The sequence below is a fragment of the Takifugu rubripes genome, chromosome 17 (genome assembly GCF_901000725.2).
Source record: "Takifugu rubripes chromosome 17, fTakRub1.2, whole genome shotgun sequence".
NCBI classification, from domain to species: domain Eukaryota; kingdom Metazoa; phylum Chordata; class Actinopteri; order Tetraodontiformes; family Tetraodontidae; genus Takifugu; species Takifugu rubripes.
This window is the reverse complement of record NC_042301.1, coordinates 14,869,540-14,888,053: the sequence shown is the minus strand read 5'-3', so window position 1 is coordinate 14,888,053 and position 18,514 is coordinate 14,869,540. Positions and strand designations below refer to the sequence as shown.

Sequence of the window (18,514 nt, the reverse complement as noted above, 5' to 3'; positions counted from 1 at the left end):
GACCCTCCTGTGATGACCGGCCTTTTCACCTGCAGTCGACTGCTTTGGCAGCTTCCTTGTGAAGCCATCACTGCTCCGTTCCCAGCAGGATGAGAAGAGACTGAGATTAACCTCTCTTCCCGCTTTTCGAAATCTGCTTGTTGAACATCTTCATTTATATTCAGGGATTCTTTCATCTACCTTTACAAGGCGACGGCTGGGTTGACCTCTCAACTTGAGTTTAATGCTTACATTTAAAAAAAAAAAAAAAAACTCTGAGCAAATAACAGCTGAGCAAAATGTTTGCTTTCTTTACTCTTAAGGCTGGCTCCTGAGGGGCAGAACTGAAGCTGTTTTAGGGCAGCTGAAGAGCCGTGCCGTCACGCTACCTCTTACAAGAAGCTGTCTGACACAAGCCTCTTCCATGGATTCACATAAGTTACTGTGGATCACAATATTTCCCTTTACGTAATCGCTGTGACTCGTTTTAGGCAGTTAATATCCACACTGTTTACTGCACTTCAGTGTTTCTACTTTGAACCTGTGGTGCGTTTAAAGACACTTGGCTAATTTCCTTTGTCCTCGCGAGCCGACTGAGTCTCGTGCTGGTTGACTCTCGGGGCGCTGATTTGCCTCCAAACCCAATTTGATTGGAATAATGAGACATCTGACCCTGATTCTGGTTTCCTACTCATCGGATATTTATGACACTATAATTTTGCAGAGCAGGTCGTCCAATTCCAGGAGAGATTTTCTGAGACCAGTCCCACGTGCTGGTGATGCAGCATCCCAATCTCACCCCTGATTATTTCTACTCTGTGATTCTAGCTCCTGGATGCACCTGCTCTTAAAGCAATGACTTCCTGATTGGTGGTTACGGGTTCGGCTGAGCCGGCGGAGGTGAAATCCCGGACGGGGAGGGTGAGGCAGGGCAGCATCTGGAAGCAGAGCACGCAGCTGAATTTGGACAGCATGTCGGACGTGGACACGTGACACCACATTCATCGTGCTCGATGTTAATTCCCTTTCAAGGCTCCCTCCCGACGTTTCAATATGATATCGTTGTTGTTCTCAGCCTCTCCCACCGAGCCTGCTCCTCTCAGACGCTCCGAGCCTCCTGCTGAGTCAGCGTCTGTCAATCAAGAGGCCGGCGCTGTTAAATACAGCAGCAGCAGCAACAACAGGCTTCTGCTCTGGTTTCTTCCCGCTCCCGAACAAATAAGCATGTGCGTCTGGGGAAAAAAAAAAAAAAAAAATTGCCATCCAAGCAGCAGAGAGCAGATGAGCCAGTGTTGTTGTTTCCTGTTGAGCAGTGTTGTACTCATCAAATTACACCTCACGACGGTGGTGGTGGCTACACGCTGCACTCAGTCAAAAAGAAAAGGAATTTGCATGGCAGGTTATTAATAACACATTTATGGTGCCTGGAATGGTGTTTATGCTAATTGGAGGAATTATCCTTCACATGTCTGCATTGATTCCGACTGATTTAAGCACATAATTTTGCAAGGAGGAATTATAAACACAGTTTAACAATCAGGTGAGGAATTCCTGGGTCTGATTTGTCACCAGGGTTTCCTAAATTACTGCCAAAACGATATCCTGCCGTGTGGATTTAGAACTGCTCGTCATCAAGACCTTTGTGTGCGGGGACGCTCCTGTAACGGTGTCCTATAGTTGAAGGTGAGGGACGACGAGGGTTGGTGACGGATGCCCGCTGCAAGTGCGTCACAGCGAGCGAGACAGAGAGAGAGGAGAGAGCGTAAATCTTTGCTGGAGACGGAATCAGCACGCCGGGTTTATGACCCTGCTCAGGGAGCCGGTGTCCTCCATCATCACCAGCACACGCGCACACACATCCAATCACACAACCGCGGTATCCTAGCTTCTTCCTTCAGCCGCTGCACTTCCTCATCATCCTCATACTCTTTGTGTCTTGTCCCTCTTGTCTGACGTCGTCCTCATCTGCTTGTCCGGCTCCAGTGTCGATGGACAAAGCACGGGACGTCCTCCCGCCTCACAAATCTCCCTCTCTCAGGTAGAAGTGGCCACACTCGCCTTGCACCAGAGATGTTTAAGTGCAATCCTTGAACATTCTGCATCCCTTATCCCACTCCTCCCGTCTCTGGCGCCATCATTCACTCTACTTACACTCCTTTCTGACTCCGGTCCTAATTGAGTTGTGCAGTGTCAGCCCAGCGGGCCTTTTCCGAGTTCCCTTTCACAAAAGAGGGAATGTGTGAGCGCTGCGTGTGATGTATGTCCGGCACTCACTCATGTCAAAGTCTCCCTATGGACTCCCTCATTCATCAGCCCTCTGAACCCTGCACGCTGTAATTGAAAGAGCCGAGAGTGGGGGGGGGGAAAGCGAACTGGGAGAGATGGAGATCAGGAAGATAGGCAGATGAATGCAGGTGTCTGTGTTCACACCTCTACCATAAACTCCCGATCTGACACCCAAATTCTGTAAATCTGAAATATAATTGTCTTTAAGTTGATACAGATATTCTTTGGTACTCATATTTCACTGTTTGAAAAACACAAAACACACACACACACACACACACACACATATTTCTATCATTATAGAGACTTTCAGACACATAATTACACCCTCCACAGCCAAACCTTTACCCAACAAAGACAGTCCTTTATAGTTGGGGGGAGTCCCACCTCAAAATGTCCTCATTTTGCACCTGAATATGTCAGTCCTCACGATGTACAAACACACACACACACACACACATATACACACACCTTTATCTACTTCAAGGATGCCCTGCCTGCTTTCATTGAATTTTCTTTCAGCCCAACTGACTTGAAGGTTCTTTGTCATTCTCATCTAGCGGATGCCGCACTTACACGCATACAAAAATGCACCCCCAAACAAATGGCACTGCCGAACCCTCAATGGTTGAATGCGCTCATTTCATGGGTTGCAGGTGTCCACAGTTCAGCAAAGTAGTCGGCTCTAACTTGTTTAAAAGCTGACACAGCACTGGGACCAGAACGGAGGAAATGAATTAATCACAGCAAAGGTCAAAGAAAACAAGCATTGATGCCGGGTTGTTTACTGTGCTGTCAGCTTGCTGTAAAGCGCACGTTCACTCGCGGCGCGTCAGATAATGAAGCTCGGTGAGACCTCGTCTCCAGGTAATGTGGCCTGAAAAATGTTGACCCCTGACAGCGAATCTTTCACAGCGATTATACCTAAATTGTGAGGACATACGAGACAAAACACAAGCGTAGTAAAAACACATAAACGGGCTTCATTTCATTTTAACAATGGCGACCCGGCTGAAAAGAGCAACACAGCAACGTTGGAGATGACACCAGATATTGATCTTTTCCAGGAGCTGACGCACGGGATTGCTTTGCTGCACACTCAAAGTTACTGAGGTAAACTGCTCATCAGTCTGCAGAGACGACACAGCACCATTAGCACTTCCAATACCAGTAAACCAATACGCTGTTTGAAATTAAAAGCCGACATGCTTATTATAACAACAAGTACTTGCTAATTAACTCACTAATCATTGGAGGCTGTTACGATGTTCTCACGTTAAACCGCAGAATAATAATGATAATAAAAAAAAACAACGCTGACAGCAAGAGCAATCTTGAGCTTAGTTATGAGAAAGTGTGACGAGCTCCACTTTATCAGCCTGATATTAACAGTAGCCACCACATTTTACAGTCTGGGTCATCTCGTCTCACTGTCAGTGCAAGTTGTCATCATGGCATCTAATAATATTGTAATAGTGAACGTTTCCATAGAAACTTTCCATAGACAGCCAGGGAACAAGTCATTTTTTCAGGTTCGTGTTGCAATGTTATCACAGGTGGTGTACGCAGGTGTCAAATGTATTTGATTTACTGTTTAAATATTCTGATTTAGAAAGTGACAAGATTAATCCATTTAAAAACAATAAAGGCAATACCTTGGGACTAAAAAGTTGAACAACATTGTTGGAGAGTGGGTGCTATGCTAGAATACTGTGTTGCTAAAAAGCTAGATTTATTCGCAAAAAAGCATTTGGGAGGCAATAAAAACCTACTAGAATAAAAGAAACACAGATTCATATTTACCAGCATGCTTCATTGACCTGCACCTGTAGCTACTGGACTGATTCGAGGTAATTGATTGATAGGCTCTCGGAAGGTCCGTTGGTTCCGTCCCTCATGTTAGGCGAGCATAAATGAAGACCCCCCATTCATGATTCCCCACTGCGTGTACACAGCAGTGATTTGACATTCTGCTTGAACAGAGTCGGGTGTTCCAGGGCGAGCTGCAGGGTTGTGACATGGGCCCCAGGTGTGTATCTACAACCTGATCTAGTCCCGTCAAGCCAGCAGTTTAGAAATAATTGAACAGCGAAGCTGCAAAGGAAGACTGTACACTCCACCACAGCAAGGCCAGTCATAAAGAATTAACCAGTTGGTAGTGTTGGGAGGTTAAAAAAGATGAAGGCTGTAGGAGGCCTTGGTGCATCATCATTTAAGCACTACTTGTTGTTTTGAGTCCAAGTGTCTATTCAAACGTAATAACTATCTGGAAAATGATTTCAGAGAACCCAGCGGTTCCATCCTTTTGAAGGTTGTCCCCTTTTCTCTGGAAGTTAAAGGGGGTGTTTGTTGGAAACCACAAACAGAATAAAAACCACACCTACCGAGGTTTTGGGTTTTCGATCAGACGACCCACTGCGAGCAGCCCAGCCAGCCATGAGCTGTACCACATCAGCGGGACGCCAGCGTTTGTCTCGCGTCTCATGTGCCTGTTTCTCTAATTCCAGACCTCGACGTTAAAAGAGAGAATGAGAAAGTGAGGAAAAACAAACCAGGAGTATGAAAAAGAAGAGGACTAAAGGTGACTGTGACTTAAGGCTGTGTTAATAACGCTGACAGCTGGTGACCAGTTTCCCACATAAAGCCAGAGTTCGTTTTAGAGCCACGTCCAAAAGTCTCTCCCTCTCTTTTTGAATTGCTTTTTAAAAACACATTTCCCCTACACAGACGCGTGATACGGGATTATCAGGACAGGACAGTGCTCCAGTAAACAGAAGGTAAACAGCGAAAGCTGGAGGAGATAATATATCAGACCAAAGAGCTGGCAGGGGAAAAAATGCCAAAAAGAAAATTGAGGATTGAAAAACAGACTAGAAGATGAAAGATGAGAGCTAACTCCATTTCTCCTCCAGCAGTATGCTGCATTCTGGGGTGTGTGTGTGTGTGTGTGTGTGTGTGTGTGTGTGTGTGTCTGTGTGTGTGTCTGTGTGTGTGTCATGTGATCTAAGGTCTTCAGTGTCATTTTACTGCTCGTGGTGTGATAGCAACCCATTCATCATCCGAGCATCTGGTGTCCCAGCAACAATTCACACACAGTACACACACACACACAGCACACACACAGACACAAACCTGCCCTCATGTGTGTTTATTGATTTCTCCATGTTTGTCATTTAAATTTTACATTCCTTTGAATGAATTTGCCTTTAATATGGGCTACCCAATGCCATCAAATAACACAGCATAGGACTGCTAAGCAGACTGTTAGCCAATCAAAGATCTTAAACCATGTTTAGAAACACTGGAGTGAACTCACAGACATGGTTAAACTGCCCAACAAATCACCTCTCAACCCTAAAAAGGCATTTTTACCCACCCTATCAGATATGAAGGTGGTTAAGGATTGAAGCAGAAAGCTCCATGTGTGGTTAAGGATGCAGGAATGCTGCAATTTTAATGACCTCTGGGCACTTCTGGTGAAATTGGGACCATTACTGGTTCTCAACATGCAAAGTGCTTCATGAGCTCATGGTAACATGATGAACACTATGAACCACATTAAAGCAGTTTAAGAGAGGGAGAGAGAGAAGTTCTTTCACCCAAGGATAATTATGTAAAATTAATACTCATTTATGTGGAACATTTGACGCGGAGCTTCTTCCAGCCAGACTGACTGAGTCAGTTTTCATTGCATTCTCCTCCTTTCACTGACCCCCCCCCCCCCCCCTCCATTCCCTTTTTGAGTCTGGTCCTTCAGGTGTGTGTGTGTTGGGGGGGTGGGGGGAAGGGGGGAAGGGGGGGCGTAACCAGGCTCTGGTTTTGCACCACAACCATTAGCATATTGTTAAGGAAATAGTTTTTCCCTTTAACTATCAGAGATACAATGCAGCCAAAAGGTTACACTCCAATTAAACATGGTTTTAATTAATGTGGCTGAACATAAAACCATTGTTCACCTGTCAGACAGCTTTAGTCCTGCAGGAAGGCTTAAACACATAATCTATTTAAATATTTAACTGGAAAGCTGTGCAAGGCTTGATGATAATTGAGCTTCTGTCGTGTCGAATAAAAGAAGGGACACACATTTGAGAGGAGATAATGAAAGCAGAGGGGGGGGCGCGGAAGAAAGCCGCGTCACGCCTGAGCATGTGGGGGTTTGCTGCCTTGCTCAAAGTTCCTGGCACCTTCCAGGGTATCATCCTCTCCAGATTTCTGGTTTCCCAGGACCGCCCCCTGCAGAGCGAGCCTTAACGCTGTTACATTCCGTATGCGGGCTGAGTCGGCTTGCTTATCTCAATGGTATGCGCCTCACTGCAGTAGCCTGCCTGTCTGGGTGTTTTATTTCAGCTGCTCATCTCAAAACGCTTCCCCTCCCTCTTCCCTCCATCCACCCACTTATTACTCAGTACAAGTTTCAGTGGCTTTGGTGTCTGAAGCGTCGACGTAGTCTCGAGGGGCCAGTTTGGAGCAGCCAGCTGACACATGAAAATCCCCCTGTTGGCCCACAAACCCCGGGGCATCTGCAGCCGAAGTGCTTGGCCTTTGCGTCCGTATCGGGAGCTAATGCGCTAAATCTTTCACAAAGAGATGAAAGTCAAATGCGCGTGTCCGCTCTGTCGTGACTTTACATCTTTTCGGGTTTTGAACCACAGCCCCGTGATGTCATGTGTTGTTTTTACAGCATCCAATAGACGTCTCAGCTGCCCAGGCAACCCTGCAAAAGAGGCCTCTGTTCAGAAACCTTTAACTTTGATACTTCACATCGGAAACCAATGACCAAAGCAGCCAAACGTTATTTTATCTGCATCCATGTTCAACTCCAAATCTACAAGAAACAAATTGTAATCCCTAATTGACTCCATCAAAGGGTTTGGCTTGACAGTCATCCGTATCTGCTTCTTCTTTCAGGCCAAATGGAAATGTGATATTTGATTTATTTGCCTCTTCTCCCGCTCTGCTGAGTGCTCATTAAAAAAAAAGGGCCAGTGCTTGGCAGGGAGGAGCGGAGGTATGGCTGCAGGGGTCACAGCTGGCACCGTGGAAGAGGACCTGGCACCAGGCATCAAAAAAATATGGGGTGGGGGGGGAAGAGTGCGACGGGAAAGAAAAACGAAAATTGGAGGCAGAAACGCTGTGAGGAACAAATGGAATGGAGGTCTGGAGGGAGGATGAGAAATGGATAATGATGATTGGACTTCAGCTGGGCACAATAGAGCCATTGGCTGGATAGAAGCAGAACTGATGAGAGAGGTTCAAATGCGGTGGAGGGAAAGAGGGAAGGATGGGAGGGAGAGGTGCAGGGCAGATGGGTGCACCCGCGTTCCTCGCTGCAGGAGCACAAGAAGAGCAGAGATGAACAGACCGAGACGGCACCAGGACCCTTTGATTCCACAATAGTAATCACCTTTGGGGAAGCTTTGTTTTCCTCTTTTGGACCGAAGTTCACCTCGGCCGTCACACTCTGTTCTAAATTAAAGATCAGATCAGCCGGAGAAGCGGCGGGATTTGGCGTAACCATATCTCATAGGTACAAATCAACATTACATCTCTGTTTATGGTACTGAGAGTCTCACCGAACGTGCACATCAGTGACTATAAGCAACAAAATCATGCCTCCTTGGTCAGATCTGTGCTGGAGCAGGTTAGCCTAGCATACAGTGCACCACAGACCTTTATCTCTCTCTCTCTCTTTCTGTGTGCTGCATCAGCCTTTGCTCTTCCTCCATCTGTCTTTTTCAGCCCCTGTCTCCTCCTCCTAAATCTCTGACTACAAATGCAGCCCAGCTCAGGGTCAGCTGGATGCTCCCCTACCCCACATTTCCTTCTCCGCCTCACTGCACCACTCTCTCTCTTCTTATTTTTCAATGTTTTGCACCATTATGCCTTTTGGTTTGCTATGCATCTCTTGTCCCGATGTTCTTTCCCTCTCTCTACCTATATTGGCTTCCCTCTACCGTTCCCTCGCTTTACGACATCTCTCTCTCCCTCTCCTTCTGTTCTGAGTACTTGGCAGCAGAGCCACGGGGTTAAAGCATGCTGGCATCTACCAGTCTGGCAGGTGTGTGTGTGTGTGTGTGTGTGTGTGTGGTCGTTTGATTTCACTACAAGGTCGACAGCTGTAGGATCTGTGTGTGGTTCCCGTTTTAGTTTCAGAGAAAATGTCACATAATGTGCAAAAGATGTCGACAAATCAACAGCATCGCCTGAGCGTGGAACAAAAGCCTTGTGTAACGAGCTGCAGAGGACAGGTCAAGGACCCTGTCCTGTCCAGGTCAAGGACCCTGTCCTGTCCAGGTCAAGGACCCTGCCCTGTCCAGGTCAAGGACCCTGCCCTGTCCTGACCCCAGGACTCCAAAGGGAAAATGCTTTTAACCTGCAGCCCCCAAGGGCTCATCATAATCTCACACCATTCCCTATTTAGTGCACTAATTAGGGACAAAGGCTTTTTTTTTTTTTTTAACAGCTGTTGGAATGTTAACGCATCCCACAATGCACTGGGAAATGTAGTGCACAATCGATGCTTTACGGACGCACCAGAGAAGCCAGACGTGCCGCCAGTCTGGGACACAGTTCTTAAGCAACGCTCGCCTTGTCTCAAAGCAGCTTTTTAGCTCCTCGGTGCATTAATGATGCTTTCCCACTAGTCTCTAGTCTGCATGTGGTAAGTGGTTTAATCAAATGGACACTATTTATGGCAACAATCAACCGAGACGAGGGAGAGTGTTGTGATTTTACATATTCCACTGGCAGTAAGCTCTCTTACAAAAAAAAAACTTCTGGAAGCTAGTTAGCCACTGACGCTAACTCTGTGCTGTGCTGGTAGCTTGCGTTCTCTTTGCTTCTGAGAATGAAATGTAACTTTAGTATGTCTGTGATATTTGTTGACCCCTCTTTGATGTTGTTGCTTTTATGTGTTGAAGTTGTGCGTGTATGGCACGACAGTTCGGATGTCGCACCGTTTAAATAGTCCGGACTTTGCTACGGTGATGAATCATTTATTCCATAGTGATTTTTGTCTTTTCTGCTAACTTTCCGATGAGAAAAGAGCCAACAGAGAGACCATTTATCAGAGACATCTCAATGTCTTCCACAGTTGTGTTGTGATTACGTGGCACTCGATTGTAATGGAAAACCACCAACACTACCATACCGCATCGAGTCCAGCTGCATGTCACTACAACGTGTAGTGGAAAGGTGCAATAAATAGTCCACTCAACTCTGCCCTCTCGGTTTAGCACATGTAAAACAGGGGGATTAGTGCACGTGATGACACAGCCTGAGCAGACACGCACGAGTCGGCTGTCTGCAGTTGTTTTCCTCTAACTTTAAATGTGCCTGGTTAATTATCTTTCCACGCGTAATGCATCTATGTAATATAACTACTTGATTTCTTCTTCTGCTCTTTAAGCGGATGCCACATGGACACGTCTACCTTTACGATATTTACTTCCAGCATCTGCGACGCTCGTTCCACGTCTAAATTCGGGATTCGATATCTTTGCCCAAGGGCACTTTGACACAGCCAAGGATGGCGATCAAGCCAAAGACCTTCTAATTAGTGGACAACTTGCTCCACTTCCTCATTGTCAGCTGCCTTCGGAAATTTGCGCTGCTAGCATTAAAACCGGGACAATCATAATCGACCAGACACGACGCGGTGTGCTCATAAAAGTCCAGAGTGCATAAAGCGACACTTGATATGGAGTTATTTGACCTTACCGCTGTCAATGACTGAAAAGTCCATTTTTGGAAGTGTGGAAAATGCGGCCGCATGAGGAGCCGTCCTCCATATTCATTTTAACAGTATTTGAAAGAAAACACAATAAAAGCCTTGATGGACACTTCTAATGGTATATCACACCTCAACAGACACAAAAGCAGATGCAAACACATACTAACGTGTTCCAGGGATGCACTTGCAATTCTGAGTCTCTCACACCCGCGCGCACACACACACACACATCGTGATTAAAGACCAAGGCCATCTGGAGGAGTAAAGAGAGCAAGGCGTAAGCGCCATAATGGATGCTGATGCAAGCTTTGAGACATGCCTTTTGTATCCTCCTGTCCTTCCTTTGCTTCCTGCTCACACACGTCCTATTTTCTTGCTTCAGATCTCGTTCCCTCCCTCCGTCCTCCCTCCTTTGCCCGTCATCTCTCGATTAAATGCCACATTAAAACCAAATTTTCCGTTTTCCTAATGATTTGGAATGGTTTCGGGAGACCACCGTGTACCCACAAGGTACCTGTTTCCCATCCAGCCGCACTTAACAGCTGCTCAGGGAGACCGCTGCTTCCAGCTCCTGCTGCTGCTGCTGTTAGACTAATGAAAATGTGGGCCGGGCACGGCAGCTCCTCGCTCCAAGTTAGTTGAGGGGCTCTTCAGATTGCACATTTGAGACAAAATTGCACATAAAAAGAACAACGTTTCCAAGAAGCAATTTGTGCCTTTAAAAAATAAACATGGCAAATGGCACATTGGTTCTGGGTCGGAAGAATTTTTCCACCTTAAAAGCACTCTTCCTCTACATCTGCTACACCAGGTTAAAGCCAGGGAGCGGCTGTGGAATGAACTTTTTCATGACGACCAAGTGCAGAACAGTTAAAACCTGCAGCAGCCTTAACTCCGTACCCTCAGTGAGATTTCACTCCTGGATTTCAGTCCAAAATAAGCTTATTTTTTGCTGCTGAACACTTTCTAGAGCCAGGATAGCAGGAATGTACAGTAACAGCAACAGTTGATTGTTACTGTTAACAGTAAAAATATGTGGTTAAAAAGAAGAGAACCGGTGGAATATAATCAGAACCCAACACAGGCAGGGAAAAGCTGAGAGGCACCAGGCTAAAATGTGACAGCAGCAGAAGCAATGGAACAACAATCAAAAGAGCACAGTGTGTCCTGGAACTCTGCTGGGATTCTTTGCTCCGTCTCCTCCTGTGGTGATGGTGTCATTAGTCATAACTCTCATAGCCGGAGGCAAAAATACCCACTGACTAAATTGGGATACACTATATATGTTTAATATGCTTACCTATACGCTAATCGCTAGGAGCGAGAGGCTGAACATCTACTAAAATGCAAACACAGGAACCTCCATCTGTCCCCGTGGTGAGAAAGGAGGAGGTAATTTACATGATTAATTACCTATACCTAACAAGCACCGGCGGCACTGAGGCCTCTCAGGGTTCGTCACATACATAACAGGCTGCGTGTGGTCGTGTGCGCACGCTCGCGCGCTCGTCGTGGTGGTCCCCCCCCCCCTTTAAAGGCTTTATATTCTGGCCAGGTAACGATCTATAATTAATGATGCAGCCTTATCGTTCAATTAAAGAAAAGTCACTTCCAATTCTGCTTAACTAAACTGGATGGAAAAACTTAAACATTGCTGTTTAAACATTGCAAATTACATGCTGAGTAGCCTTTTATTTTTAGGATTTAAAGCCTACAAAAAGAAAGCTTTAAAAAAGGTGCTTTTTCAGGCAGACAGGCAGGTTAGCCTGAGTGGAGCAGCGCTGCAGCCCAGTTCCGGAGTTTCCTCTCTCATTTTCAAACTAACCGGGAACATATGGCCGGGTTCATTACCTGTAATGTGGCATTACGGCAGCGTCCGCACGAGGCGCCCGTGTGTGGGCGAGTACGTCCGCCTCTGCAGCTGTGGGTGGACACACACCTGTCTGGCCTCTACACACATACACACAGGTCCACCAAGTGTAGCGGTGAGGAAGGCGTGCCACCCGTGGACTAGGGGCACGCTCCGTGTTTGTCTCAAAAATGCCTTGTTTTGTTCCTTCTCTATATCTACTTTGGATGTTGCTGGTTTTCCATTGGTCGACTGAGGTATCAGAGAGTAAATAAGTCTGTCTGTCTGTCTAATGCCCCCACAATACCTCAATAAATGATACATAATAATAAAAATGTACTCATCCATTTTGAATTTGTTGACTTGGTACGCCTCTGCGATGAAAAAAGAAACGTTTACGCAGTCATTTGTTGTCAAGGAAGCAACAGAGGTGTTCATGGAAGCATCTACCCCCCACCCCCCCCCCCCCCTTCCCCTCATTTCCCTCCTCTCATTATGTAAATCAAATGCTAATTTGTGGCACGTTCCCCACAAAAGTCACATCAAATTCCCCCCTTGAATGAAGTACCATCGGTCTTCAGGAATCCTGAAACTTTCTGAAGCACATCTCTCCATAAAAAGAGGAAAAAATGACAGTAAAAGGACAGGACGTTACCAATCGGGTCATGGGGAGGCAGGAGCGTAGACACCCTTCATAATGGAGAGACAAAATGAGACAAATATGGTGTTTACATGCTCTGCTATGAGCCTCTATTGGTTTGTGTATTCTATGTTTATATGTCTATTACGACAGTTTGCAGGGCTCGTCTTGCAAATCTGTGTGTGTGTGTGTGTGTGTGTGTGTGTGTGTGTGTGTGTGTGTGTGTGTGTGGGTGGCTGTCTGTTAAAGATCACGGGGAGTGTTTGGTAAAGATTTATCGGGCACGAGCAAATGTTAAACCCTGTTTCTCAGCCAGTGCCTGCTGCCTGGTCCACCTGGTCTGTCAAAAGACACACGCAGCTTTCCAGCTGTCTCACCTCAGCGAAGACACAGATGGAAAGCAGCCGCGCCCGGTGGGTGAATTCAATTCAACGGAGGCTGCTCCGTTTACCTATCTGAGAAAACCTACAGCACATTCATATTAATTTGACTGAATCACCAACATGGATATATTAGGCAGAATCTATTGGCTGTTTCCTTTTCTTTTCAGGATTATCAGAGTGATCCGTTTGAAGGCCACGTCTCATTGAAAGTGGTCACGTACACGAGTCTGTGCAGAATAAAAGCGCAGCCTCTGATTTCTGTAAGTGTAGGAAAAGAAAACAGGCCAGAGTTGAGAAATAAAAGTCCGCCTTTGACGCGGCGGTCAAGTCAACTCTGCTGTTGTGAAGCTCCAATAACGTCTTTATGTCATTTTTAAACCCACAATTTCCTTTCTGGATTTCCCATAATCTGTTCCTCGCCCAGGTACGCAGATTATGTCTGAGTAAACTGCGCACATGTGAACATTTTTCACCGTTATCTCCCCACCGTTCCTTTTTCCTTGCCGCCGCACCAACATTTTTCTCCTCTGCTAAATGTTCTGCCTCTTGCAGAGGTTTTGGATGCGTTCAAATCTGCCAGAAAAGCAAGTCTTTCGAGGCGTGATGGATTTTTTCCCCCGTCTCAATCTTAATTCTTTTCCACTGTCTTGTTGTTTCTGCTGATCTAATTGGATATTGGCCAATATCTCTCTGCAACGAGGGAGGATTCTAACGAGGTGCGCGTCAATCATATTTCCCTGCCTGATCTATGTGCAGTTCACCACGACCAAATCTCCTCCATCATCCGTGCAAACGTGTTTTTGGGACACTCTTGGAACTTGTTGGCGTTATATTAAACGATTTCAAACTACATTTACCTTAACCATCAAAACAAAGTTTGCATCCGAGACTGTCGGCCGTTAAAAAGATTAATTATGGCTCATTCGTCAGCAACTCGCTTGGAGGAAGCAACGCAAAGACAGAAAGAGGAATGCTACCTCTCTTCTGATGTGGGGAGGTGTGTGCGTGTGTGTGTGTGTGTGTGTGTATTTGATGAATTATACAGTCCATTCCCTAGAGACAGAGAGTCAAGATGGCTCACTGCAGCTGACCTGATTCTCCAGGTTTAACATACTAACAAAAACGGGGGGGAAAAAAATATAAATGTTCATTAAGATAAAGCGTCTGTGGTTGTCAAGGCTTTGAGATATTTAAGAGAAAGAAGGAACATTTCTGTACTCGGTTACACCTGAAAACTCGTCTTGTAGAACATTAAAAAAAAAGAAAAAGAAAACACTGCTGACAGGAAAATATATAGCTTAATAGTTTATATGGCAACAGCAGTGAAAAAGGTGACTTAAACACAACAACCCATCAGGCTTGTTCTAATATTTGAGTTCTGTGTCTTACACGGTTACCCACGAAGGTCGGCGATGTTCATTCTGCTGTGTTATTTGGAGCATTTGTTCCGAACAAGCCACAACAAAGTTTTGCTTTCTGTATCTGCCACAAGTCTGCACGACTTTCAAGCAGTCGGCAAACTTTATTTTAATTTTGTTTTCCATTTGATGATGTATATGCTATATACATCCTTTTTCTCCTGTGTTTCAGATAAAAATGGCCGCAATTAAAAAGTTGAAAACTTCCAAATTGTGTTTGCAAACCAAAACTCCGGGGCGGCGTCGGTGTGGCTCATCATAGCCGCGCAGCTAAAAACAACATCGGGCGTACCCAAACATTAAAGCAGCTTCAAAAATGGAGAAGGTTTTCTGAAGAGTAAGAAGAAAGATGCGGGGGGAAAAAAGAGCATAGGCATGAGAAAAGCGTTTGAAGCTCGGTAGGGACGTAAACTAAACTAGGAGCGACAACAGCTGGTATTTGCACAGATGTCTGTTCCCATTGATGAGCCTCAGCCGAGATCTCTGGCCGCATTTTCTACTTTTCAAAGACTGTCCAACTTCTCGGACAGGCGCCTGCAGTTCGAAATGGGTTTGTTTAACCAACTTGGAGAGTTTCAAACATCCTCTCTCACCTTCATTGAGGAAATTCATGTGTAAATGAAGCAAACCAAAGTGTTTGTTGCTTGCTGTTATGGGGTGTCTTCATGTTTATTCTCAAATTCTTTTACACTATAACTTTTTTGTTGGTTCTTTTTACTTTCAGACGCTCTCTGTCAAAGTGGGAAAGCAGCTAATTTCATGGAAAGGCTTTTTAAAAACCCCAAAACACACACCAGAAAAATGACAAATGGTTAACTGGTACGCAGGGCTGAGAATCAGTTGCCATGATTTCCTTCACAATTTGAAACTCAGCCAAATATATGTGATAATTGAATATATCAACAACAGCTTTGGACCGATTTTATAATAAAAAACAAATAAAAACCAGGTAAGTTCACATCCAGTAGCAATATGTCAACTTTAGTCTATTGTAGTTCTGCGTAGCTTAAATTCAAACTAGCATACACTTAATGAAACAAAATGCTAATGCATGCTGATTCATCAATTATTTACCCAGGGATGTGTCTTCAACATTAAGAGTTGTTGCTCAGCAGAACCTTGGATAATCACAAAAGGCACCTTTCCTTTCAATTGGCTTTATATTCTGAACCAGTCGCACACTTTAATTTGTGGCAACATTATTCAGAAAAGTTACAGTGCAGACACACACAGAGGACTGTCATAAACCCTCACCTCTCCAAAAGATATTAAAATATCTCTCAGAGTGCTGTTTTTCAGCTCATCAAGTATTTTGAGGGGTTTTGCCTTTAAAACAGGCCCAGTGGCCCACATTAAACACACTTGTAATGTGCTTGTTCCTCATAAATAACATTTATTTTATTTTATCAAAGATCCTTGTTCTATCTTAAATATTATGCCTTAGTGGTAAATAAATTCCAAACATGACTGTTTTTACAACTTAAACAACAAATTCCATCAGGAAGTGCAATCAGAACAGGTTTACTGTAAAATCTAGGGCATCTTATTGAAAGTCTGGAACTGGTAAATTTACCTGTAGTCTTGAACAAGCTTTTAGAAACGACCTCTTCCTTCACCCGTGTTGGTAACGCCATTTTGGAAAAGTCACGTCCTGTTCAAGTCACATGACGGCCAGACCAGGAAGTTAGGTAAATGTTGCTAAAAGATCAAACATAAAGCTAAATAAGGTTGAGTTTGTCACCACAGGCCTGTATGGGTTGAATTTGCAATGTTTTCATTAATTATTCAAAAGAAACCTGATTTGCCACCACTTTGGCCTCAGTAGAGCTGTATAGCTGTATACAGTATATCAGCATTCCTGCTTATATCTGGTGATTACAGTCGAGCCAGTCCAGAGCATTAAAACTTCAGATGCTATTTTTAGTCTTTTCTTCATGTCTCCTTTGCTAATTTTGTTGGCTTTTTCCCCATCCCTCACAGCCTGTGCATTTCCAGGGTTTCCAACAATGGAGACACCCAGTTTGGACAGAGGGGTAATTATAGATAGGGGGGAGAAAGGCAGCACGGCTGAATGAAATCATGCAGAATTCAGAAGCCACGTGATGTTTAGCATTTATCTGGAAAGAACAGCGGGTAAATAAATAAAAAATACCCAAGGGCTTGTACAGACACTCATTTTCAGAGAGAGCAATAAATGGCCACAGATGTAACACAGACATAAACACAGAGATTTACACCACACCTGTGGCCCTCCTTATACCCACCCCCGCTCTTCTGATGAATACTAGACCCTCACTAAAGGGGGTGACTGCATCACTGAGAAATATGGTAGGCAATGAAGACCAAATGGCTACTTCCTCTCGCGAAGTTGCATACCATCTCCCTCCGGGGCCGTTTTTTTTTGGAGGGGGGGCGCCCTCACACGTACGCTTGTCAGAGGAGACCACTGAGGAGGGTAAATGAGGCAGCGGCTGCTAAAATGGCCGCCGCCTTTTGTTTACAAATCTCATTATCCTCTTCAGTTCACGGTGAGCGCGCTGAGTAATTACACCGTCGGCGTACAAGTCCCACGGCTGGTGTACCAGTCACACCATCGCGGGCCGTATCATAGCTCTCCGTGAAGGAGCACTTCTTGTTGTTGCAGCTGGCCATCAGTCAGGAGAGACACAAATACTTGAGACTGCAAAGTATGCTTGGGTAGATTTACAGCAAATTTTATAGTCTATATTAAATATTCAGGAGAAATAGACTTCTGTTGCCCTTCTACCTCATAATGTTTTCCTCCCACCATCTAATAAAGCTGCTGCCCTCATTTGGGACCCCCATTAGATTCCAACTCACTAACAATTCGAGGCCTTGTTTTAGCTAACAGAGAACATTTAAAATAACGACGCTTTTGGACACATGACGGTAAACAAACACTGGCTAATCCAGAGGATTTGGATCTGACCTTTAGACCATCTGAGCGTACATTGGAACAAAGCTCGCCAGTTATGCAGTGTTTCCGCGGTGACCTTTGCAGCACATTTATCAGCAGAAATAACACACAACCTGAACGGTGTTGGGAATACGAACCGGAGGCCTGAGTCGGAATGATGAATACAGAGCCAGCATGCACAGACAGAGGTAACAGTGACGACGGAGATATCGGCTAGGGTTAGAGTGCTGGAAGAAGACATCGCCTATGCCGCTGTATCATGTGATGATAGATAGTGTGTGTCTTTATCCGGTGTTCAGTTTTTACGGGTTTTTTACCCAAGAGATGCTCTGATTGTAATCAGCTAGAAAATGTCTTTCAAACTTTGGGAAATCTAAAACTTAACATCAACTCTGCTGCAATTTGTGCATCTAAAAAGGAACTTGATGGTGCTGAAAACATGCCTGACAAAATGCGATTGCCGGAAAAATGAATGACAGGATTTAAAAAAAGCCCAAAAACTGGAGATCTTTTTTCAAATCTTGCCCAGCATTGTTTCATAGAGCTTTGTCTTTGAGAGCACGAGCTTCTGCGAGGACATCCTCCACAGTGAGGCCGCTGAGAGCGAAGCCAAGTAGATGAATGGATACGGAGAAGTGACGGGCGCAGTCGGTCAGCGTGTCCATCACTTTGAAAAGACTCTTATGTCTCTTCTTCCTTTGCACAGGCTATCCCGATAATGATCGAATCCTCACCACTGTAATGTTCACACGTCCTCCTCCTGCACATCTCAGTCCTCGTTTTGTCTGTTCTGCGGGATGTAATTACCGACCATGCTCCACCGCGTTAATGCCGAGCCATAAAGGCAACTTTTACATCTGTTTGAAAAGCTGTCAAAGCACCGAGCATGTGAGCACAGCAAGCATTGCAGCCGACGATGGGAAAAGGTCAAAGGAGGGATGAACCAAGCTAACCCTGAGTGAGGACTGAAGACTCAGGTGGGATCCACTCCTCATGGTTCAGCTGTCTGAGGACGCAATTTAAAAAACATAAAAGCACTGATTCCCCAATGAAGAGCAAAGTGGGGGACATACCAGTGCTGTCAAAACTAACTTCTTCTCTGTTTAGATTTCACATTCAAGGACTCCACTTGTGTCATTTAATCCCATAATGTGCTGTCTGTGTATTTACCGCATGGCTGTGTTTGAATCCGCATCCGTGCCCGAGTGTGCTTGTTCCCCTATACATGCGCTCACTGGGTAGCATTATTGTATTGATTAATTGTCAGAGATAACTGATTGCTCCAATGA

The 18,514-nt window shown here is 45.1% G+C and overlaps 1 protein-coding gene across 3 annotated transcripts in view; it reads right to left on the bottom strand.

Annotated features, from left to right (window-relative positions):
* Window positions 1-18,514, bottom strand: part of LOC101073851 (zeta-sarcoglycan) — a 182,081-nt gene that overhangs the window by 87,279 nt on the left and 76,288 nt on the right. The window contains exon 1 of one of the 3 annotated variants that reach the window (XM_029851180.1): window positions 15,861-15,972. The exons of 1 other annotated variant lie outside the window; for it this stretch is intronic. Coding sequence is in view for 1 of the 2 variants with exons in the window: in XM_029851178.1 (XP_029707038.1) it covers window positions 4,650-4,703 (54 nt within the window). In the remaining variant the exon portion in view is untranslated. Of the gene's footprint in view, window positions 1-4,649; window positions 4,900-15,860; window positions 15,973-18,514 lie in introns of those variants that run through there. One more of the 3 variants, XM_029851178.1, reaches the window with a different exon arrangement.